This window comes from Triturus cristatus, chromosome 7, assembly GCF_964204655.1.
Source record: "Triturus cristatus chromosome 7, aTriCri1.1, whole genome shotgun sequence".
Taxonomy (NCBI): domain Eukaryota; kingdom Metazoa; phylum Chordata; class Amphibia; order Caudata; family Salamandridae; genus Triturus; species Triturus cristatus.
The window spans coordinates 472,999,181-473,024,660 of record NC_140590.1 but is presented as its reverse complement, the minus strand read 5'-3'; the positions used below and the strand labels follow the sequence as shown (position 1 = coordinate 473,024,660).

The window sequence follows — 25,480 nt, the reverse complement described above, 5'->3', positions numbered from 1 at the left end:
GGGATGATGTTTTAGTTAAAACTTGCAGAAAGCAAGATAAAACAGCCCTCAGAAAGCGTAAGGAGGCATCGAAGGAGGAAGCATGGAGCAAGCTCATGGGAGCTACAAACATTAAGAGTAGCACCAAGTTTTGGATCATTATCAGTAGCCCCTTCCTGGGAGTAAAGATCGTTAATGTTCTGGATGCCCATAGTACAGAGAATGACTGGGTCAGTCATTTTGAGAGTATGTTCGGGGGCTCTCCGGCCTCGTATCCCTCATCGAGGGGGGACGGAAAATAAAGCCCTGTCAGTTACAGAGGAAGAAGTGAGGCAGGGAATAGCCGGTATGATGCGCAATAAGGCCCCTGGACCGGATGGAATCCCCCCTGACCTATATTTGCGGATTTGGAGTTTTGGGCACCCCTGCTCACCTCTGTTATCAATGCGGCTGTTGGGTCCGGCCCCCTGGCCTCTTGGGCAACCTCCATTATCATCCCGGTTTTAAAAAAGGGAAACAAAGATAGTACTCAATGTTACAGGCATATCTCCCTGTTGGACTCGGAGGTTAAAGTGGTCGGATTGATCCTGCTGGACAGGTTATCCTTTTGGGGTGTTGACAATAACATCTTGTCAGATGCCCAATATGGTTTCCATTCCGGCAATTCCACAACAGACCAATGCTTGAACCTCTTCATGATAGTGAATAAATACACGGTTGCCCGCCCAGGTACCATCTTTCTGGCCTTCAAGGACCTTTCTTCTCCGTTTGATTGAATGAACAGAGGAAAGCTGTGGCAGATTCTGTTCTCCCTAGGCGTGGACAGGGATATTGTCCTGTTTTTACAAGATCTCCATCGAGACACTAAGGCGGCCGTGAAATATTCAGCCGACGTGATGCTGTCACGCACGTTCCCTGTTTGAAGTGGGGTTCTTCAGGGTTGCATTTTGGCCCCTTTTTTATTTAATCTTTACATCAACAATTTGGAGAAAACTCTCCTGGATAATAAGGCAGACTTCCCTCAGGCTAGACGGCATGGTCGTCCAGTCCTGCTATATGCAGACGAGGCTGTCCAGAAGGCCAGGACCGAAATGGGCCAGCAAATGCTCATAAACTCCTGTGATCAATTTTTGGGTGACCATGACCTGAAGGTTAATGTCTCCAAGTCTTACATCATGCAGGTAGGGGCCTGCTCCAGCAGGCCATGCACCTTCAGGGTTGGCCCACCCCAATCCCAAGGTCGAGCGTGCTTTCTGATCTGGGGTACTACTAGACGACAAAATGAAATGGGGGCCCCAACTTACCCGCAAGAAAAACGATCTTACCCGGAACACTGTAGCTATATTCAATTTTGCCTCTAAACTGGGGAAAAGACTGATGGGGCTCTTTTGAAACTTTACATGGCCAAGTGTGTCTCTAAGGCACTTGATGGCAGTGAAATTTGGGGGTACACTTCCACAGACGATCTTCAAATCATGGAAAACATCACTGACTTGATAGTATTTCACCCTGTGTCTCTCATATTAAAAATCTGGGCTGAGAAGGGGACCACATTAAATAAAGTGATCCTAAAAGATTTTCTGCCTCTTGACCACGCCTCCCGGGTACCGTGGATTAGATATGTCAAAAAGAGCTCAACGAGCTTAGGGTGAGGAGATCTTTACACCAATCCTGATGTGATTAATAAGAAGGATCTGAACCTTCCATGAGAATCAGATCATGGTAAGGGAAGAGAAGGAGCTACTGAAACCCAGCCTACATCGCTTCATCATGTTAAGGACCACCCAGATGGTGGAGTTGTAATTATTGGGATTCACAAATTCATATGACCGCTTTCTTCTGACTAGGTTCAGGTTAGATCTTTTCCACCTCCTTCTTGCCCACCCCAGGGGTCAGAATAAGGGGCAAATCTTGCCGTCATGTGGCTGCAATGGATTATCTCCACAGGACATGGTTCATTTTACGATACCCCCAGAAAGTCCTTTTTAATTCCCATTTTGAAAAAGGCTAATTTTAGGCAAGTATAACCCGCTTTTATTTTTTTACAAATGCTGTCGGGTAGCACTGCTTTTTACTTTCTGAATTTCTTAAAATCTTTCATCAGGCTTAGAGCTAGTTGTGATCAACTAACTTAATACCTGACACTATCCCTAGTACCACGCACCTTGCCTGTTTATCTTGCTTGTTCATTCATCATTTTGGTTATATGCGAGGACCGACTGTATTTTCTAGAGGGATTTGTTTATCTGGCACTATCGATAAGCTATTGGAGCCTTGACAACTCTGTAATTTGTACTTGTTTATTTTATTTTTAAATCTGGCATGTCTCTGTGTGGATTGTATTTAATATTTAATATTTTATCTTGTGCTTTTATGGTTTCAATACACAAAATTGAATAAAGATTGATTGATACACATTGTGATCATGATTTATCACTTGAATGTATCATTTATAGGAGTGCACCAAGCATCACTGTTTTTAATGCTTCTTTCATTTTTTAATTCTTTAATTAAAACACCATTTGTATATTATTTTATGGATTGATTTTGTATGTATTTGGGATAGCTGTCTCCAGAATAAATTATCAGTCATAATCTCAGCACCAGTTCCCTAATAATATAATGCAAAATCAAATAATGAAGATATGCACTGGCTATAATCTTAAAATTTTCCTTACACCAGTGAAGCTGCGTGTGAGCACCCACGGCCTTTGTGGCATGGGATGAGTTAGACCATAAACAAACAAGCTCCCCCAGGATATTCATAGAAATGTGAGCAATGCTACACACATCAATCACTCTGCTCAGTATACCTGATTAATCTTGTGCAAAAATAATACTAAAGCCACTTACACTATGTATTGAATTTTATTATTATCATAAAAATAAATATAAATATGACCACAAACATAGTTACCAGTATTTAGTGAGATTCGTAGGGCCTGGAAGCTTAGGGAGAATGTTCGTCTTAACTGCATTAATCTTTCCTGTCCATGACAAGAACAGTGTTGACCATCCCCCAAGATCCATATTTGTATCTGGTAAGGGTGGGTAGTTTGCTTTAACAAGGATGTCTATCCTGGGGGTGATATTTATTCCAAATTATTTGGTCTGTCTCTGTGTCCATTTTAAGGGAAGCTCTTTAGCCAGTCTCTTCTTCTTTTTCTCACATAGGGATAGATTTAAAATCTCCCATTCCCCCAAATGTCTTTTATAGTCTTCTCTTTCTTCAACTTCATGTAGTTTTTAAATCAGCACCAGAAAAACCTCTCTGGGGTACCAAGGGCCAGGAGTATATGATCTACATACAATATATGTGTGTGCTTATCTGCCCCAAGGGGGACCCCTTCAATCCCTGGAGAGCTTCTGTGCTTAACACAAAGAGCACAGGGAACAAAGGTAAACTCTGCCTCATACCCCTCTCAAATCTAATCTCTTTTGATATACATCTGTTTAATGTTGTTTTCGCAGTTGGAATTTTATAATTTGCCATAATCACACTCATATATTTCAGCCTCATTCCAACCCCCCTCATCACTTTCGCTAGTAACAACCAATCCATCTGATCAAAGGTGTTTTCCTCATCTAACGATACTAGAATTGCTAGAATTTGTTTGTTTTTTACCTTTTCCACCAGATGGAATGTCCTGTGGAGATTGTCAGGCGGTTTATGCGAGCCACAAATCCACTCTACTCCAGGGATACCAACTGTGGCAGTATCTGTTCCAACTGGGAGGCTGGGGCTTTGGAATATATCAATATTCAGCAATGTGATTGGTCTATATGATGCATTACATTGTCGGGCAGAAAGCCTCCTCCCTACAGTTGGAGTCTCCTAGACCATGTCGGAACCCTATTCTGACCTACTCAGTCAGTTTACAATCCAACCTACCGATTACGATGTTCGCAGTTGGTTTGTAAACCGCACGGTCTTTCTGAATCGCTTCCGTCCGGCTCTCGGCGAATTCGTGTCAGTCGGACCCGCATCGTACAGCTCTACGGACTGCATTTCCGATAGAGCAATTACAATGTCGGTTTACAACAGCCTTTCCGAGTCGGCCTGTCTGACATGAAAAGGCTGACAGAAAGTGACTTTGGGGCCCCTAGCAGGGCCCCATTCATCCTGCGGCATCAGTTTAGGAGCCAAGGGGGTACCTAAGGGACCCCCCCTGTAAAACCCTCCAGTGCGGCAGGCACCATCTGGTGCCTGCGACAGGTTGCAGAGTTTTCCGCACAGCCCCATTTTTCCCATAGGAGCCTGTGTTGTCGGGCGGAACACATGCTCCCATAGGAGTCAATGGCAATCTGATTGAACAGTGTTCGGTTGCATCGTAATCGATCGGGAGGAATCACCGACCGTGAGACGTCGTTCCCGATTCCGGTCAAAGTCAAAATTTTCTTTATTCGGACAGTACAAATGACCATAAAAGCATAAGTTTAAAACCATAAAGAACTATAATAACCGTCTTCCACATAGAAGGTGTAATTTCACATTTATCACAGTATTTGAATAAGGATGTTAACGTTAGGGTAAGCTTAGTATGGAATTTTTATTAAAAAATCCCCAAAATCCATCTGGCTCCAGTGCCTAAATTTGCTTCAAATTATCTATCACCATTTTAACTTCCTCATCATTAATTGGGGCTTTCAATATTTCTCATTGCAGGAGACTAATCTTGGATAGGTGAGCATCATCCATGCAAAATTGTTGTATTTTTGGTGACAGTTTGAGTTTTTTAGATAGTGTCTCATAAAAACTCCTCTAAACTATTTTGATCTCTTAGCAGAGGAACCCGCTGCATAGAGAGTATTTTCTTCATATATTTCTTCACTTTCTTGGAGGGTGATAAATGGAACAGAGCAGTCTCGTCTTTATCCCCCATCAAAATATATTTGTGTTTTTTGAGTGTAGTGAAGTCATTTCTGCCATACTAGGGTATGCCATAAGTAATTGGCACCTGATTGCCAGTCATCAGAGCTTTGTCGCCAGTGATAGGGATTTTTTTTAAATATTCTTTTTCTATTTATCTCAATTCTTTGTCTAACTCACAAGTCTGTCCTATGTTGAGTTTCTTTTGGTACGGTGCAAGGGAGATACATTTCCTCTTTTTACTACATTAAAGGCATCCCATACTGTTGCATAACAGATCCCATCTGATGTATTAACTAGGAAATATATCAAAAACTAGGGGGACCAGGAGCTATATTTAAGCAGGTCCTGCAAACGAGCTCCAGGACGAAATGTGTATCAAAGGGGCGTACAGTCCCTAGTGAGAGGGGAGGGAAAGGGAGTCTTTCTCCGTGATGCCCTCACACACCTCTAGGGATGTCATGCTTCATCCTTGGGTCATGCTTCTCGTCGGGCCGGCGCTGCAATGCCCGACGGGCACCCGTAAATGGGGCTCTTTGGCGGAGATCTTTTGAAGAAGCCGTAGGGTGCGTGCAGGTGTGAGGACTGGGTAGTGCACAGGGTAGTGAGATAAAATAAGTCTAGAGCTGTCCTACTGTCATATGTTTTATTTCTGTGGTAGCTCAGGCTTAGTTAAAATATGAGGGAGCCCTACACGGATGTAATGTTCCTATAGGGCTGAGGTGCTGTAGTGGGTCAACATGTTTCGTGCCTGCTTAGCCCCTAACCGGTCTGGTGGCAGTTCATCAGGACAAAATATAATAAAAACAGTGAGTGGTGCACTACCGCTGGTCTGGTCCTCAAATTTGTGTCTGATGACCAGGCGCAGTAGAGTTACCCCAGTAGACTTATACCGGGGTAGGAGACACGTAGTATTAAAGTCTACGGCTGACGGGGAGGCAGAGCACGTCGTTGCTCTGAGGGTTGGGTGGCAAACCGACAATCGTCTGTCCTACCCTTGCTCTGGGCCCCGTTATCATCACAGAGAAAGACCTCCCTTTCCCCTCCCCTCTCACTAGGAACTGCACACCCATTATCTAGGAAATAGTCATGTCTAGGAATATATTGTGTGAGCTCTTCTCTGAAAAGGATAACTCGCAGTATGGATGGATGTAAACTCCAAGTTTGGCTGTGGGTTTCCCCTGAGGATTTTCAAACCTATGTGAATGGGTATGTGATCTGAGACTGCTATGGAGCCTATCTCTGTTGCAATCATATCTGAAGCTAAGGATTTACTGACCAAGGCATAGTCAATACACGATTGTGATTGATGCGCATGTGAGTCAAATGTGTATGTGTTATCTGCCAAGTGGAGTTGCCGCCACACATTGCGCAGCCCAATCTCTTCCAATTTTTTCTTATTATGAGAGTAGAAGCCTTCACTCACCTGTTGCCTACTATGCATTCTATCCTTTTGCAGATACCATTCAGCGATTAACATCACTCATAAGACGAATTCCCCCTCTTGCGAAGGTAACTAGTATCTCAAGGAAATTTCCTTAGAAGGTGTCTTGTGCCACGTTGGGAGCATAGATGTTAGAAATCTTTATAAATTCAGTATTTGGATAGCCTCTAAATATCTACCCTCTACTTTCTTGTTTTCGCCTATGAAGGAGAGATCTTTTATCAGAAAAATCACCACTTTTTAGGTCGAGCGTGAGCATAACACGCGCTGGTCTGCGAGGCATTCTGTATTCGGGTATGGACTTGAAGCTCCGACAATTATTTGCCCATCTTTTCAATTGCCTCCTGTTACTATTGTTTCTAAATGGTAGTTTTTCATTCAAATATAGGCTTAGTAGTCCCTACTAAGTACCCCTTGTCTGCATTTGTAACCTCCCATAAGGACTAGACTTTTTACTTGTGTTGTTACATGGTCTGTTTTCTCTACAGTCTGTGCACACTATTTTCGTTAATGATTTTCCCCAATTGCAGGCACGAAGTGCTTTCATGCAAGGGTGCCAGCTTTATCTCTATGCCCCGCGCTGCGGTTTCAGCATGGCGCCTGCTTTTACATTTTTATTGGATCAACTTCACAAACAAATGCTCTTTTTTGAAAAAGCGCCTATACCGCACTTTCACTTTAATGGCGGCTGTGCTCCTTTCTTTAGATGCGGCTCGACTAAAGAAAGGGGCATGGCCAACATTAAAGTGAAAGCGTGGCATAGGGGGGTGTTTTACAAAAAAAAGACATTTTGTCAACTTGACAAACAAATGCTTTTTTTTGTAGGTGAGGTTTACCATCAGGTAGTTTGTTGACATCCAAGTTTGGATACTTTGGCGACAGGCTGAGTCTCTGTATATCATGGGTTGAGTACATTTTCAGATAGGGTTTGGTGTCATCACTATTTTGTTGGATCATGAAGGGCTCACAAAAATTCCATATAAAAGTTGAAAATTATAAATGACAGGATAAAGCCCTAGGGTCTCTGCGGGTAACAGGTAGAGTCCTGGACTGGTTGTTCCTATCTGAACGAGTAGTTTTTGTTGGTGAAGTAGGATGCAAATTATTGTAGGATTGTGCAAGTGAAGCCCAGCAGAGTTTAGAGAGTGTGGATCAATGCTAGATGGTCAACAGTGTTGAATGTATCAGGTAGGCTCAGCTGGAAAAAGGAGACAAAGGTTATTTTAGCCACTGAGATATAATAGTCTATATTTACTGGTTTATAAGTTATGGCAACTGATTTAGTATTAGCCAGTTAGAAATACATGAAGGCATATACAAATGTTTAACGTTCTTCAATTTTTTGTAACTGAGTTAGAATTCGCCTATCAGGAATGCATCAAAGACTGTATAGTGTTTTATGATTTAACCCAACTCAGTCAACTGAGGGCCTCATTACGATATGGGGCGGGGTTTACTCTGCCCGACATCGTCTCAGTCAGGGGACTGACCGACACCCGGTCGGCAGTCCCGTCCAACTGATTAAGATGCGACCAAACACTGTTCGGTCACATGCCTATTCTTTACAATGGGAGCATGTATTCCTTCTGGAATACATGCTCCCATTGAAAAATAGAAGGTGCAGTTCATCCCTGTACCCCGGGGCAGGCACCTCAAGGTGCGTGCCCCGGAGTGCAGGGATCAACAGGGGGGCACCGTAGGTGCCCTCTTGGCCTCCAACCCGAGGCTGTGCACCCATGGGGGTCCTGCTTGGGGCCCCCAAAGTCGAGTTCCGACAGCCTTTCTGTGTTGGAAAGGGCAGCACAGAAAGGCTGTCGAAATGCAACATTGTAATCCCTCGGGTGGAAAGAGCCGCCCTTGGGATTACTGACAGCATTCCGACTGGCAGACGGGCTCTCCAAGCCCATCGGAAGCCAGTCGGAATGACTGATTGGATTCCTTTCCGACTGCCTCCATCGTAATGAGGCGTTGAGAAAGGATTCCAACCAACATATTACGATGCGTTCAGAAAGGCTCTGACCGACAGACGGAGCCTTGTCCGACAGGATCGTAATCAGGCCCTTAGTGAGTATTAAAGAGGGTCCAATGCCACTGCAGCTCGAGGGAACCCAACAGCACAGGGCAACCTTTCAGTACATGCCTTTAACACTTGTGCTCCATACCTTGATCTTTGTTTATATGTATGAACAAATGAAAAAAAAGACATTTAATTTTTGATGGTTTGCATTCCTCTGATACAATTGGACCACTGAGGCGAGATGGTTTGATATTACTTTTCCTACATTTTGTTTTGATAAAATATTAAAGAATGGTTGCAGGGTCAAGTATTTTTGAGCTATAAAACCTCTATGTTGAGCATGCATGCGTTAGTGTCATACACTGCTGCATTGAACTGTAAAGAGCTCCACAGGCTAGTCCATGCTTAACGAAAACCATAATTTTAATAATAAAAAGGTACATACGGTGACCACTGGAGACTGGCTGTATATCGTTGGTTTACTAACATGTGAACTTTTTTTTAAAGGGAAAGTGTCCTCAATGCTGATATCTATGTGAATAAAAGTCTTCGTTATACTACTGTTTACTGAAATATATAATTGATTAGGCTGGTGTGTTGACATATGCAAACAAAACAATTGATGGACAGAATGCTGGACAATGCAAACTTTCACCCCAGCCACAAGGATCTTGGTTAAATCCATCATTCTTTTGCTCACCACACCATCACCCTTCATCAGCCAGGCTGGCTTGAATTCAGTGGTGTGGTGAGCACGGGATCCACGTCTGGGCATACCCTTACCACTTAGGGCAACATATGCAAAATAAACAATTGATGGACGGAATGCTGGACAATGCAAACATTCACCCCGAGTCACAAGGATCTGGGTTAAATCCATCATTCTTTTGCTTACCACACCACCCCAGTTTGGACCCAGCCATATGAAAATCAGTCTTGTCCCTGTTCCTTGTGGGAACAGTCCAGCCTGAATTGCCAAGCCAGGTCCTCCCTGGATCGGAAACAAGCATCCTGGCACCGGTTTCAGGGCATCACCCTTCATCAGCCAGGCTATCTTGAATCCAGTGGTGTAGAGAGCACAGGACCGACATCTGGGCATACCCTTCGCACCAGGAGGCTTGGTTCCAGTCCAGGAAGAACCTGGCCTGGCAGTTCGTGCTGGACTGTTCCCATTGGGTACAGGGTCAAGACTGATTTGCTACTGGCTGGGATCAAACTGGAATGGCATGGTGAGCAAAAAACGATGGATTTAGGCCCAGATCTCTGTAGTGGGGTGAATGTATGACATTGTTCTGCATTCTGTCCATCAATTGTTCTTTTTGCATTGGTGTGTTGACATAGGCGGTGCCGGGCAAGTGTTACAAATGCTTTTTGGTGGCAAAACTTTTAAGGTTGATTTACCTCTACTCTATACAGGTTCATCAATGAGTTTGAAAGGGATTCAGCATCTTGTGTACTTACTGGAGTTTGTTTTTTGTTTACATCAAATATGTTTTCGTTATGGCTGCCATTCTGTCTTTAAGGCACTTTTATACATGTTCTGATTTGTCGCACTGGAATCTGGATACAGGATTTCCCTGAATACAAAAGTTTTCATTACGAACAACAACCCGGCTGAACTGCTAGTGGGTTCCTAATGTCAGTGTTTCTTTATAATACAAATTTTTACTTTTTGTTATTGTTGTTTCCTGTTTCTACCCATATAGCCAGTACGTGTAGGTCCTTGTCTGCTTGAACAGTTTTTTTGTTTTGCTCTATCAGGGTGATGCAGTGGGTTTTTTTGGGTCACGTTGAGGCAGGGCTCCATAAGACGGACAATAGTTCTGTAGCATACTCAGAGATGGAACATGGAGTCCGGGCGTTAGCGGGCTCTTGGGGTTCACCTTTTCCAGCAGCTGGAGAAACCACCACAATGCCCGTCACACTTACAACACTTACTTTGAGACTTTTCTTTTGTACTTTCAGTTAGAAGGGTGCACACCAGTTACTGACCATCCACTATCCTGGTGCACCAGTAGATAGATATCAGTACTTCGAAATTACCACTACAGAGAACGGTGTAAATGATACCACTACTACAGTGAATGAGATCATTACATGTGTAAGTGTAACGGTGAAAGGTTTTGTTCGATTTAGGGCTCATATAACGTTTGTGGTTAGCGTAGGGGGACGTTTAGGCTTATTTTTAGTGTTAGCACTAGTTACTGGGAAAGGCTTAAGCTGAGGGTTAGACTTGCAGCTAAATTAAGGGTTGGTACGATTTTCTTTAAGGTTTAGGGCAGGCTCCAGGTTAGTACATGTACACTTGCAATTAATTATTAGAGTTTGTGGCATCCTCAGTAGCAGTATTCTCAATAGTGGTCATTTCGGTGGAGCGGATTCTGTGTAGCGGTGTCTCAATTCAGTAGTATTCAAGCATTTACAGAGCTCCATGGATGGAGGGAGAGGGCTGAGTAAAATGGCTTAGAGGAGGCACAGGTTTCTGGAGAGTTCCGCTGGACTGCGGGAAGCTTGACTGGATCTGTGAGGGAAAGACACAGATGAGCCGAGGAAGGGCCTGAGTCTTCTGGGATGACTGAGTTAGATTGCTTGTGGATGGGAAGCTTCATAGGAAGCAAGGGTGAGCCCCAGGCAAGCTAGAACATGCTCCCTTGGGCCTACTGGGACGTCTATCAAAGCAAACACAAGGAGATGATGGACGGAGCACTGAAACTTTTCAGACAGTCACCCCCAGTCACAGATCTGGGTTGAATCCATCATCGTTCTTTAGCTCACTTTGCCACCTCAGTTCAGACCCAGCCATATGCAAATTAGTCTTGGCCCTGTGCCTCATGGGAACAGTCCAGCTCGAACTGCCAAGCATAATAATGAGGAAGTAATACTTTGACCAACAAGGACGGAAATAGACCTGTGACCAGATGTATAAACTATAAACCATAAGAAAGACATTGGAAAACAGTTAGATCAAATGGACTCGACAGCCAAAGAAATACTGTTGGAGAGCTCCTTAACTACCCTAGATGTTCAGAAGGTTACAAAGAAAAACCTGTGAACGAGAAGAATGTCCCCACAGAGGATAGAAGAGGGTATTCTCGTTGATGGTACCTTGATTAACTCATGCAATTGATTTGTAGCTACAACGTTACCACCTGCGAAATTCAATAGTTCACACTACTTTTCTCTCTTTACCTGCCGAAAAAATGTATTATAGAGTTTAATAAAGATATTTTTGCAGTTTGATTCTGTTCAGATTAAATTTCAGCTTCAATTTAAGGCTCCCAACCCAACACTTTCAAGATACGGAAATTAACTAAAAATCATTTATTGCTGTGCGTTGCTTTTTCTTTAAAATCATCCAAAATCGGTGCAACTCAACCAACCCATCACGGATGGAAACAGATGCGTGCACAAGCCGCATGCGCAGGAGCACGAATTTTGGAGGTCTTATTGGTTTTTCCCTTACCATAGCAAATCAAACTTACCTCGTTTGCAGTCTCACAAATCACTCGGCTTTGATGAATGACTCTCATTCCTCCAACCTGTTTTAACAGCTTTCCCCGCCAGATGTTATTGGCTGTTCGAGAGGTGCCTTCAAATTGTGCTGGCGGGTAATTATTGAAACACGCCAAGTGGTTTATTTTCCAGCGCTTTCTTCGCTAATGAAGCCCCAACCTTGCCGAGAAGGGCCCACGTTTGGGGGAACTTTAATTTAATTTACTGAACCGTGGGGTCAGGGGCACTGGTATGCAGGGGGGCTGGGGGCAGAGCCGAAAGCAACCCGTTTCTATCGTCAGAAAATACACGATTGCACCAAATCATTTTGTGTAGGGCACACAGTAGAATACTGCTTTCTTGGTTTAAGTCCCCAAATAGAGGAATAAGGATGCACCCTCGGTAACATCTAATTCCACACCCCGCTAAAAGTGGAATGAGGGTCACATGGGAGAGCATCTTTTTCTGCCCCTATCAGGACGGGGCCTGGGCGGCATAACGGGAGTGTTCTTAATGTCCTGAATGTGGGCAACTTGTAAGGACCTCTGTGTCTGGGGAAAGATACTCACCCAGGCCTTCTGATGGAGCCAAGCACAGTGTAAGCTTTGTGCATAATGAAGTTGAGAGACTTCCTAACTGGTGGGCAAACTTTGCCATCATCCTATGGAAGGATATTGTGTCCTGCTTAGGCCAAGCATCCCCCCCACCAGTCATCTGATAAATTGTGACCAAGTAAGGGATAGATGGCTGCAAAGCAGCACAGCCCATCCAATGAGAGCCAGCTAAAGAACAACTTTTTTTTTTAAAGTTTGCATTTTCCCGGGTCTCATGAGACACAACAAAGTATTGGGCAGTGTAATGCCTGGGATTGATGTTCTTGCCTGGCTCCCTAATCTACCAGCTTCAGGTGCTATGAATACTTTCGTTGCAGATGCAATGACTGGGAAGGAATACTCTTTCATGTTCCTTTTCTAGGGGTTCCAGCGTAAGGGGTGGAATGCTTGTGTTGCCTGACCCTAGAACATTTAGGCTGATGTCTCGAAAATTGTCAGCATTGGAGATAGCTACCACTTAGGTCAAGTGGAAGGGGACCGGCCAGGTTCCCAACAGTATTTGTGACCTGAACGACACCTGCATGTCAGTCGAACATGTGGATTTATTTCTGTTTCTTTGACACCACGTTGCCTGTAAGATATATCCCCCTTCTGGTGAAAGGGTTCAGGCCCCCACAAATGATCATCCGTCTGTGCCCCAGGATGTATCCAGGGCCACATGTTTTGATTATCCTCTGCTTCTTTCCAACTCCAATGAGACAGCGGGGAGTGGCTGGATCAGTGATGCAATGAGAGTTTAATATTTCGGAGTAAAGCACACACCTTGCAAGAAAGCACTGGGGGCCAAGAGATTTCTAAGAAACATAATTTAAAAACATCTGTGATAGGTGCAAGACATGTTGTTTTACTCACATGCAGCATCAAGCAATCGATGTAGGAAACATTTAAGGGACACATTTGACTGCAATGATGGACTCATGTCTTCCTCAGGGCTAAATTGATTCATGATAGTTGATACTTCACATGAAACAGCGCTGAACACATAATGGATGATCATAGACATATAAGATGTATGTAGACCACTGCTGTTGTTTTACATTCTGTTATTAAAACAGTTACCATAGCATAAAAGTTGTTATGCAATTTCAAGTTTTCACTTTATTTTGAAACACTGATATGGAGGTGCTGTTAATAACCAGAATGGGTGCAAGGCTATTGAGGTCTTACTAAAAGGGTAGTGCAATAGTTCATCTTATTTATATGATTATCAAGGACATGGTTCAAAGTATATTTCATAACAGATTATGTCTTTTACTTATGACATAGGTTTCGCAATTCTTTTTCCTGAGGTAAACAATTTGAAATGTTGATAAATTTACGGCTTAAAACATAAAATGAATGTGTAAGAAATTGAGCCCCTTCTCAAGCAGCAACTGCAATGCATGTCTGTGTGAAGTCACAATTAACCCCAAATTAACATGTGCTCAGCCCTCTGGTAGCTTGGCACCGAGCAGTGAGGCTTAACTTAGAGGAAATGTGTACATTATTTATGCAGCACTTGAGATAGTAATACATTGAAAACACAACTCAAAAAAATCCCACACCTATTTAGAAAAATAGAGTCAATTTTAATGAATAAATCAAAACCAATGCAACAAAAATCCAATCAGTAGAAATGGAAATATGCAATCTTAAATATTTAAGTGAAAGCAGCACCAAAAATCACAAAGTGTCAACTGTGGTTATCTGGTAGCGCTGGGCCATCACAGACTCACAAGTTCAGGCTGACTACAATAGAGCGTGGGTCAACTTCAGGGGCCCAGTTAGGCCCGCTGAAGAAGAGTACCTTAAATCCGGGTTGCAAAGAGATGTGGACTCCAGCATTGATGATGCGTCGTGCAGCAAAGGCAATGCGAGATCCGGGCAAGGACATGTGTCATGCAGCAGCGGTTCTGGGGCACTGCGAAGTGTGATACAATGTCCTTGCATGGAGATGCATCACGCAGCGGTGGTTCCAATGGGCTGTGTTGGGTGAGGTGTTGTTCTTGCGTGGAGATGTGTCCCACAGTGGCAATCCCGATGGGCTGTGTTGGGCGTGTCGATGTCCTAGCGCAGAGATGCATTGTGCAGCAGCAGTTCCAATGGACTGCTGTAGGTGATGCAGAATCCTTGCATTATGGAAGTCCATGTGGCAGAGGCACTGCACCATTTCCAAAGTTGATGGGCAGCAAAGGTGATGTGCCTGTTCTATGGGAGATGCGCCACGGAGGAGATGCATCAGTTCTCCGGACTCCACAGAGTCAGCAGAACTGACAGGGCTGGCAGAGCACGTTCAGGCCCACTTTCAAGGGCCCCGGACTGGAATGGCACCACTTGATAGGGCATGCCATAGAGATGCAGAGTTCAGGTACTGAGTTCAAGGTTGTTGGAACCCTGTTCTGTCCCTGAGGCTTCTGATCAGGAGGCCCGTCAACTAGCCCTTGGAGTCACTCTGGGATCCTGGGTTTAGAGATGCAGGTTCAGTCCTTCTTGCCCAGGCAGCAGTCCTTCTGGGCAGCAGTCTAGCAGAGAGGCAGTGCTTTCAGCAGCACAGCAGTCCTTCTTACTGGTCTACAGGCCCAGACGTGTAGTGAAGAGTTGAGTCTAAGGATCCAATGATTATACCTGGTTCCCAGTTTGAAGTAGAGGAAACTTCTAGAAGTTTCCATCCCGGGAGATGTCAGGCATCTTCTTCCTCACTGTCCTGGCCCCGGCTTGTTAGGGGTCACAAAAGGCCAGTGTCAAACCCTTTATGAGAGTGCTCAGGCAGGGCCTTTTGTGATGAGTAAGTAATCTACAAACACTAATTGTATCACTGATCTAGCCATTTCCTGCTGATTCACTGGAGTGGGAAAGAAGCAGAGGATAATCCCAAGATTTGGCCCTAGATACTTCCTGAGGAACAGAAGAATGATCATTTGTGGGGACCTGTTCCCTTTCCCCTGAAGGGTCCTATATCTTGCAGTGTTCCACCGTAAAGTCCATTTTCTCTATGGAGAGGGACCACATCAATAGTTTAGGATTCTCACCCCTCATCTGCATTAGCCATCTGAGGGGTCTATGGTGTGTGTGAATCCATAAGTGAGCACCAAACAGGTGCTCATCCTCTTCAATGCCCAGACCTCTACATATGCTTCCCTTTCTATTGCACTCTCGCTCTGTTCTCTGGGATGTAGCTTCCTACTGATGAAGGCTACCAGTTGATCTAGGGTATTTGTTTATATGTAATAGCACTGCCCCAGTACCATGCTCTGAGGCATCTGTCTGCAAGATAAATTCCCTTGAGAAGGCTAGGACCTTGAGCATGGGTGCTGTGCACATGGCCTTCTTCAGGGAGTCAAAAGTGTTCTGGCACGCCTCCATCCAGATCACCTTTCTGGGCTGTTTTCGGGAGGTCAATTCTCTTGCGGGAGCAACAATGGTGCCATACCCCTTGACAAATCTCCTAGTACCCATTGATGCCCAGGAAGGCCTTCACTCCTGTCTGGGTCTTGGCAGGTTCTAAAGCCAGAATGGCTTGGATTTTGGCCAGAAGCGGCTGCACTTTGCCTTCTCCCACTTTGTGTCCCAAGTAGAACACTGAACCCTGCCCTATCTGGCACTTACTGGCCTTGATAGACAGGCCTGCTTTCTTCAGAGACATACGCTATTCTCTGTGGTGGCACAGGTGGTTCTCCCAGCTATAACTGAAGACCGTAATGTCATCCGGGTAGGCGGCACTGAAGTTCTGCAATCCAGCCAGGACATGGTTGACCAGCCTCTGGAAGGTGGCAAGGCCATTTTTCAACCTGAAGGGCATCACCCAAAACTGGATTTTTGGTGTACACAGACCTCTCTTTCGCCTCCTCAGTTAGGGCAATCTGCCAGTACCCAGACGTTAAGTCAAACTTTATGAGGAACATAGCAGCCCCTAACCGATCATTGAGCTCATCAGCACGAAGGATGGGGTGTGCATCAGTTTAAGTGACTGCATTGATCCCCAGTAATCCACACAGAAGCTAAGTTGAGGGGAAGTACCTGGAGGGATAGCCTTGGAGACCAGTACTACTGGGCTAAACCAAGGACTCTTACAGGGTTCAATGAGCCCTAGCTCCAGCATTTTGGAGACTTCCTCCTTTATGCTTGATCTCACTAGACCCAATAGCCTGTAGATTTTATTCTTCACATGTATACTAGTCCCAGTATCAATATCACGGGTACACCATGTAGTGAGTCCTGGGGTAAGGGAGAAAAGAGAGGCAAACTGCCTCAACAATTAGCGACGGTCCCTCTGTTGCTCTAAGGCAGTGCTTCTCAAACTTTTCAGAACCATGACCCACTTTTTAGTATGACAAACATTCACCTTCCACCTAGCTGCAATAGACATGAGGCAGGCGATTTTGTAATGTAATAAAGTATTATGTGGTAGCGCATTGTTATTTGGAGGCAGCACATTTTCCATTGAAATGGTCACTACATTTGTAGACATGCAGTTTTATAGTTAAAACTATATTGCACACAAATGATAATGTGTGGAGGACAGGTTCAGTGAATATTTATTAATTGAACATCACCAAGTAAAGTGTCATGATTAGTTGTGATGCAACTAACATTTTTGTTTTCTTCACAGTTCAGAATTTCCCAAAACCGTGCTTCATTTTGAATTCCTATCTGAGGAATGTGTATAATTTATTTACAGGTATTTACATTTTGTTGTGTGTTAGGAAAACATGACTTCCTCCAGCTTTACTTTCATACTTCTTGGGAATCATAACCTTGTGTTGTTCTGCTGATCTGGATGATCTAGTGGGAACATACAATTTGAAGTGTCCAAAGATAACAAGAACTTAGCTGATGTAGAGCCTTATGAACCATACACAGGGCTTTGAAGAACACCCTTTCTTTACTGGTAACCAATGGAGAGTTGTCAAGCCCTCCCTAACAGAGAAGTATTTTGGCAAACCTAGGACAAGTCGAGCTGCAGCATTTTGTTTAATCTGGAGCTTATTTAAAGAGTACTGATTCACATTTAAATAGAGGGCATTATAGTAGTCCAAGCAAAATATGATCAGTGCAATGACCACTGACATCCTAAGCTCATTAGGAAGAAAAGGAAACATTTTCTTCAAAGACTTAATGATCCAAATACAGGACCTCACAATTCTGTTAACCTGGGAATCAAAAGTCAGGGTGATATCAAAGATCACCCCCAGGTTTTTGACTGCGGTCACCGGCAGAGTCTCACAAGTTTCTGGCCACCAACGGTTAGTCCAGATTGAGTTTTCAGCTCCTAAAACCACAATCTCAGTCATTTCCCCGTTCATTTTCAGCCAGTTCTTCCTCATCCAGCTGCCAATTTCTGCCATGCAGACCCTGAACTTGTCCGCCACCCCTTCCCAGTCATCAGAGATGGAAACAATGATCTGTATGTCATCTGCTTGGGATGCCACCATGAAGCCAAAAGAGCATACCAATTTTACCAGGGGGGAGAGGGGGCGACTTACAAGTTGAATAGAGTAGGGCTAAGGGAGGATCCTTAGCTCTAAAATCCCCACAGCTGACTGTAACAGTCCTGTTTATTAGGAAGGATTTCAGCAGGTTGAGGGCGGCATCCTTCGGGCCAATCTGTCGCAGCCTTTGCACCAACAGAGATGGAGAGATGGTGTGAACGTCTGCAGACAGATCTAACAGGACCAAAGTAGCAGCACCTCCCTCCTCCCCCTTGTTAACTCAGAATGGCCCATAATGCTAACACCTATCTTCCCTTTGTCTCAGTATCTGTAAGCTATACACAAAGACCAACTTCTAGCTACAACTAGTCATGTGACCCAGTTTCAGGATGCAGGCACCAAATGTTTAGGACAAGGACATGCCAACTTTCTAAAAGTGTAATGTATCAGCTGCGATGCACTCTGTTCAATACTGCTGATTCAGTTTAAAAACTGTACACAAATTAATCTGTGTAGGTGTGCTGACTCTGAAGTGGTTCTATCAAACCACTAGTTCTGAAAGAAAATTATATCTAAGACGACCTGTCCTAGACAAAGCCTGCACAATCAAAAGACACTCTGCCTAGAGTGTGTTCAATATCATGCTGCGTTGTGTTGAAAACAATTATAAACAATAATTTTCATCAAGTAAACAATGTAAACATACTACAGTTGACTAATATACCTATACATAAACATAATAACGTAGTTTCAATCCAGCGTTGTTCAATGCTTCTTTTATTCAAAAGCACGATTCATTGATGAGCCATGAACTTCATGTTACGTTGCATTATAATAGAAACTTGAAGATTATTGTTCCCAATGCATTTCGGGTGTAACATACACCCTTCGTCAGGGGAGATCTACAACAAGCATATATACAATGAATTAACAAATCGGTCTGCTTAATCAAGTTATGTGATTACCGGCCTCTTATTTGCCGGGAAAAAACGAGCAATTAAGAGTATGATGAAAAACTGAGAATATAATGAAAAACATACAATGAATTTACTGCATAAAATCATCTTAATGACCAACATCATGGTAGAATGAATAGTTGTATCTTAACAAACGTGCCTAGTCAAAGAAACCAGAGGTCAAACAACCCATCATTTATCCCCCAAACCTTTCCAAAAATGGCAAGAAAAACTTTAAACAAAAACTTCTAATATGCCACCAAGACACCTTATTTGCTGACAACTACCTTAGCCTAACCTCCATCATAAAAACTAACTACATCTTCTACTCCAAACGCCCCTCTAAATGGAAAAGTATCTTTCTCCGCCACCTTCCTATAACGATTTCCTGCAAAATCCCTTATGGTCTGAAACTATCCACCACTCCTTCCCCCACATTTCCTGGCAAAATTGACATCTCTATTTTCAAATCAGGAAATATCCCTATACAAGCCTCCGAAAACCACCTCATCATTTTTTAACACCACTTCAGCACCTTATCCCAATACCTACTACCTACACTTACCTCTAACCTCCCAGCCTCCCAAACGCAGGATGCCTTTTTGTCCCCTCCCACCTGACCCCAACCCATCCGTTCCCTGACTAATTAATCATCAATGAAATCCCTGATTCCCTGTTGTATTCTCCCCCGGCCTCATTAGCATCTCCCCCTCCTCCTGACTTTCTTACAGCTCCCTCAGCTACCCAAACCCCCCTCCTCCTCTTGTACACCCACCCCCGATGGCTCCACTAATAACTCCAATCTCCTTCTCTCCTAGTAACCTTCCTACAACTCCCTTAGCCACCCAATCCCTCCCTCATGTACCACCTCCCCATGATCCCCCGATGGCTCCCCTAATAACTCCAATCTCCCTCTCTCCTAGTAACCATCTCCCCATTATCTAATTAACAGCGCTCAACACCCCTCCCATGCCCCCTTTTCTTCTCATGACACCCAGTTGACCCCTTGGAATGCCCTCTCACACCCTTTAATTCCACCTCTATCCTGCAACCTAAACACCCCTCACTTCCCTCCACCTGGCTTCCCAGCCTATCCACACCCTAGACCGCCATCCCCGACCAACATGGAAGAACTTCAACTCTTACCTGTCCAGCACTCTGACCTTACTACTTTTGAATACCTTGGTGCTGATCTTATAGTTCAGGGTCCCCCCCCATTCGCCTACATAACATATACCATCCCCCCGGATTACCCTCTTTCCTTTGTGGAGGAATTGTCCGATCTTCTTACCCAATCATCGATTTCCAAATCTAGAAACCTCTTCCTTGGTGACTTTAACATCCACTGGAACAAAAATGATGATCCCTCAGTTAATCACATCAATGACTTACTTGATATCAGTGACTTGAAACAACTCTGCCATTCTCCAACACACTCCAAAGGTGCCACTCTTGACGCTATCATCACTAGCAAGGAACTGGCTTCTCTTTCCCACATCATCCCCATTGACTGGTCCGACCACCGCCTCATCCTCTTCACGATCAACAGCTTTGTGCCCCCCCATCCTCAAATACCATCAAACAAAAGAAGTTGACCAGAAATCTTCACCTTATTCCTCCAGGCGAATTGAAGACTAAGATTAAAGCACATCTACAGCTTACTCCTCTCTCCCAAAGTGCTAGTGACCTTACAGAACATTACAACAAATCCATAGTTGAAGTCCTTGACCAAATTGCCCCAGCCAAATTAAAACTGCAAAACCGTAACCCCTCCAAATCCTGGTTCAATACCGACCTCAACAATGAGAGACGGTCTTAGGCAGACTGAATGCACATGGAGGCAACAGCCTTCCCCCTCAAATCTTGTCCTTCTCAGAGCAGCAAGGGCCAACTACAAAAAACACATCTTTAATGAAAAGACCTCCTTCTTCCGTTCACAACTTGATCGGGCAAGAAATCGACCTATTTAGCATTGTCAAAAACCAAACTGCCTCAGCCCCTCCAAACTTATGGCTACGGTTGAGAGATGTGAAGAAATTGCTAGCTTCTCCTCGGATAAAATCACTAAGATTGATCAATCTTTCGTCTTAACTCCCCTCCCGCATAGCCAACCACCCCTCCTTAACATTCCCTCTAAATCTCCATCTACCCCTACTCCTCCCCCGGACTCTTCCCAACTCCCCCCCGTTGTCACCCCTTCTGAACCCTACTTCACCATCCCCCAGCTAAAAAACAATTCATCCTGGAATAACTTTTGTTCAGTTTCAGAACGAGATGCCCTCAACATCATCACCAAGCTTAAACCATCCACACATACCAGAGATCCCCTCCTTGCCTATCTTGTACAAGACCTAAAACACATCATCGCCCCACATTGGACCACAATCATCAACTCCTCCCTAGCCACCGGTCGTGTCCCTGCTTCCCTTCAGCTAGGACAAATTACCCTCACCATCAAAAATGCTACAGCTGACCCCAATTACTTAAAAAAACTCTACGCCCTATTTCTAACCTTCCTATTTAAGGCCCTGGAAAAATGCGCCCTGCTCCAGCTGAACAAACACATCGACTCATTCAACCTCTTGGACGCATTACAATCAGGTTTTCAAAAGGGCTGCAGCACTGAAACAGCCATGCTCAACATTATTGATGACATCCCCCACTCCCTAGACAAAGGTGAATCCTCCCTTCTCATTCTTCTTGACACCTCTGCTGCTTTTGATACTGTTAACCATGCCGCCTTGCTCAACACTCTCAAAGACCGTTTTGGCTTCAATGGTGCTGTCCTCAAATAGTTCACCTCCTTTTTCCAACATAGAACCCAACAAATCAAAGTCAGCGATTGCCTTTCTAAACCTCTGCCGGTCACTTTGGGCGTCTCCCAGGTCTCTATTCTCTCTCCCACTCTATTCAACCTCTTCATGGAACCCCTCACCCTCATTCTTTAGCAAGCGAAAATCAGTTACCACCTCTATGCTGATGACACCCAACGTTACTATAAGATCAAATCCCATGCTGATGTTTTACACCTCAACGATGCCTTGACTAAGATTCAACTTTGGTTCCATCACAACCACCTTAAACTCTAAAAAAACAGAAACCATCCTATTCTGTCCTAAAAACAACTTGCTCCCTATTCAACACTGGATCTCTGACATCATAGCTCTCAACTACTCTCTTTCCATCTCTAACTCAGTCAAATCCCTCGGCATCAACGTCGACCAGAGCCTCAGTCTTACTCCCCACATAAAAAGGTGCTCTCTTCACACTCCACCATCTCAAAAAAATTAAATCTTTTATTCCTGCTGATGACTTTAAATCAGTGGGGCAATCATTGGTCCTGTCTAGACTCGACTATGGTAATGCCACTCTCTTAGGAACTCCTAAAGTCCACCTAGCCCCTATCAAATCCATTCTTAAACTTGGTGCCAGGCTTATTACCGACTGTAAGCGGTTTGATCACATCTCCCACATCCTCAAAGACCTTAAATGGCTTCCTATTGAAGGCAGATCCACTTACAAGACTGCTTGCATTACGCACAAAGCCCTTCATCAAAACACCCCATCTTACCTCTCTGATAAACTCCACAAAGCGGGCTGTACTAGAACACTGAGGAGCTCTAACGCTCTTGTCCTTGTCCCTCCCTTATTAAAAAAGAAATCAACACAGTCTCGCTCTTTCTCTGGAAACGCGCCCTCCGTCTGGAATGCCCTCCCTAAAGATCTACTTTGCAACCCCTCCTACCCCAGCTTCAAAAAAGACCTCAAGCTGCTCCTTCTCAACAAATACTGGGGTCCTTAATACATTGTCACTAGACACTAACTCTTACCCCTGCCCTGACTGTATAGGTCTCCTCTACTTTTTGTGTCACCCTCTTTCCCCCCATCCATTCAATTCTTTCATTTACGACCACCCTCCCCCTTTTTCTTTTTTTGGGTAGTACCCACCTTCTTCCACCTGCTTTACCCTACCCCTCACCCTCCACAGTCGCCCCTCACTCTCACGCCCTCTCCCCTCCTTATCCACTAACTAACTTTACTTTACTTCCTGTCCTACTAACTTCGATCGGTTGTCTGACTTGTTTTCCTAGTTAATTTACCTCATTTAAAAAGTACACTGTTTTAAATTTTCAAATTGCCTTGTTCCACTACCTCAATGTACAAAAGTTATATTGCAATTCTGTATTACCAAACCTTTGTAAAGCGCTCTGATACTCTTGGGTCCAGCCAGCGCTATATAAAACCTTTTAAATAAATACATAAAATTAATTTAAATATAGGCCTACATTTTACCATAATATGTTTGAGTAATCTAATCAAAATGTCTTTCCAGTACTCCTGCTATTAAACACGCAAACACAAATGGACATGTCTAATTGCATTCTGGTGCACACAAATGTAAGAGATTCTATTAGAGAACATGTATGACTATTTTGCAAGGTGTTCTATGAGTAGCCACAATGAAATATCTGTATCCTTGTAATTTAGAAAAGAGTAGTCTTCATATAAGTTCATAAGAGCCAATTCAAATATCTCCAGTGTTTCAATTGCCAGAATAATCATTTATCCCTGACGAAAGTGGGCTGTGTGGAGGTTGTCGGTAACAAATTATTGATCCATGAGCAGTCCACAAAAGGTTTTCCAAAATAATGGGTTTATTCAGTTCACCTTATCTTCACAAAGCTTCCAGGATGGAAATGTCAGAATAGCACGAACAGCATCCTCAGCCTCAACTAGCCCAGAGCATTCAAGACACATGAAATCTCAGTGATTTCCCACTGAATTTTAAAGATAGATAATTCTTTGATATATATTGGTCATATTACTTGATATATTGAAAAATATGCAAACTTTTGAGAATTTGGTTAACATACACAGACTGGCCTTTGAGAGATAAGAATTTCAGAAATGTATCAAAATTGTGATCTCAAAATCTAAAACTCAAGAGTGTAGTATAGATCTAAGCTACAAATAATTTTCTCGAATTCACCTAGCTCACGTATCAAACTGTGATACTATAGTACACAGAACTGAAGAGAGTGTAGTAATAATTTTCACATTCTGGACTAACACTGTGTTCCTTTGTTTTTTTTCAACAGAGACCTGATGCCAAAGACACTAGATGGACAGATCACTATGGAGAAGACGCCAAGCTACTTTGTGACAAAGGATGCCCCTGCTCGTATCTATGCCATGTCAAATGAAACTAGGCTTATTGTGGTGGTTCGGGACCCAGTGACTAGAGCAATATCAGATTACACCCAGACTTTATCAAAACGGCACAACATTCCCCCATTTGAGAGCCTGGCCTTCAAGAACAGGACTACGGGCCTTATCAACACCTCGTGGAGTGCCATCCAGATTGGTATCTATGCAAAATATCTGGAAAACTGGCTTATAAGTATTCCTATCAGAAAGATTTTGTTTGTGAGTGGGGAGAGGCTGATCACGGATCCGTCTGGGGAACTTGGTCGTGTGCAGGACTTCCTGGGCCTCAAGAGAATTATCACAGACAAACACTTCTACTTTAACAAGACAAAGGGCTTCCCATGCCTAAAAAAAGCAGAAGGGAGCAGCAAGCCCCATTGTCTGGGCAAAACAAAGGGCAGAACCCATCCCAACATTGATCAGAAAGTGAGACAGAAACTACACGAGTTCTACAGGCCATTCAACTTGAAATTTTACCAAATGACAGGCTACAACTTTGGATGGGACAACTAAAAGAGAACAGAAATTTCAGACAATATATTTTATAGACTGTTAGAAAAACGTTTACTATTTAATAAAGTTGTGTCGAGAATAAGAATGTCATTTATAGCAAGTGTCACTCTCTAAGGGTAAATTGTGCTGATTTTCAATTCTGCCCTGACGCATTTTATGTAAAAGGGAAAGAGGAAAGAATTGATTGAACACAGTAGCTCTACAAAGTCGATTAAAATGAGTCATATTCTTGTGATGTGGAGGGCAATTGAAGATCTCTGAAATAGTAGGACTTCGAACTATACGCAGGGGGCAGCTGTCATTTCCCAGTTCATATAGTCCATGCTGGGGGTCATATCTATTCTCATTTGTGCTCATTGCACCCAATTGTATGATTGAATGAATACACACTAGGGCGGCAAGAGGAGATTAAGGACCTGCGTGGGCCACCTCCCCACTCATAATACCAAACACAAAAAAGGCCACGGGTCCAAGGGAACGGAATGAGGTGCGACACCGTTCGACCAACCATGTACTTGAGGGGGATCCCTTTTAAGGACGGTTCCCCTCACACACCAAAAGTGTCATGCTTCATCATAGGGGTGCCTCCTCGAATAAAGAAGCCTAGTCTATATGTGGGCTACAACCCCCTCACTGTGAGGGAGGAGCACAGGGATGCTTTTTATGTAGATAAGGAGGGTTGACTAAAACCCTATGTGAGCGTGGTGTGTATGGTGTGATGTGCAGTGCTAAAGTGAACATAGTTAAAACTGGCGACAGGGTTAGCTATGTAGCAACTTTAATCGGCTACCCTGTGACAGGATTAAAAACAAATAGCTGAAAATACAGCTGCCATCATTAGAGGCTTCTCTATTAGTAGATGACCAACATGTTTTGGCCTGGAGACCTGACAGCTACTGCCACATAGTGATAAAACATGCACATGTGAGAAAATAATGTGTAATAACGACGGTATGTTATACTGAACCAGTGGTCCTGA

The 25,480-nt window shown here is 43.8% G+C and overlaps 1 protein-coding gene across 7 annotated transcripts in view; it reads left to right on the top strand.

The window, feature by feature from the left end:
• LOC146809942 (heparan sulfate glucosamine 3-O-sulfotransferase 3A1-like) overlaps positions 1-24,596 on the top strand; it is a 317,780-nt gene extending 293,184 nt beyond the window's left edge. For 3 of the 7 annotated variants that reach the window (XR_014966516.1, XR_014966518.1, XR_014966517.1), the window contains 2 exons: positions 17,005-17,073; positions 23,880-24,012. Coding sequence is in view for 1 of the 7 variants with exons in the window: in XM_085616800.1 (XP_085472926.1) it covers positions 23,880-24,501 (622 nt within the window). In the remaining 6 variants the exon portion in view is untranslated. Of the gene's footprint in view, positions 1-17,004; positions 17,074-23,879 lie in introns of all 7 variants that reach the window. The other 4 variants (XR_014966519.1, XR_014966520.1, XR_014966521.1 and 1 more) reach the window with 4 other exon arrangements.
• Positions 24,597-25,480: the final 884 nt, after the last annotated feature.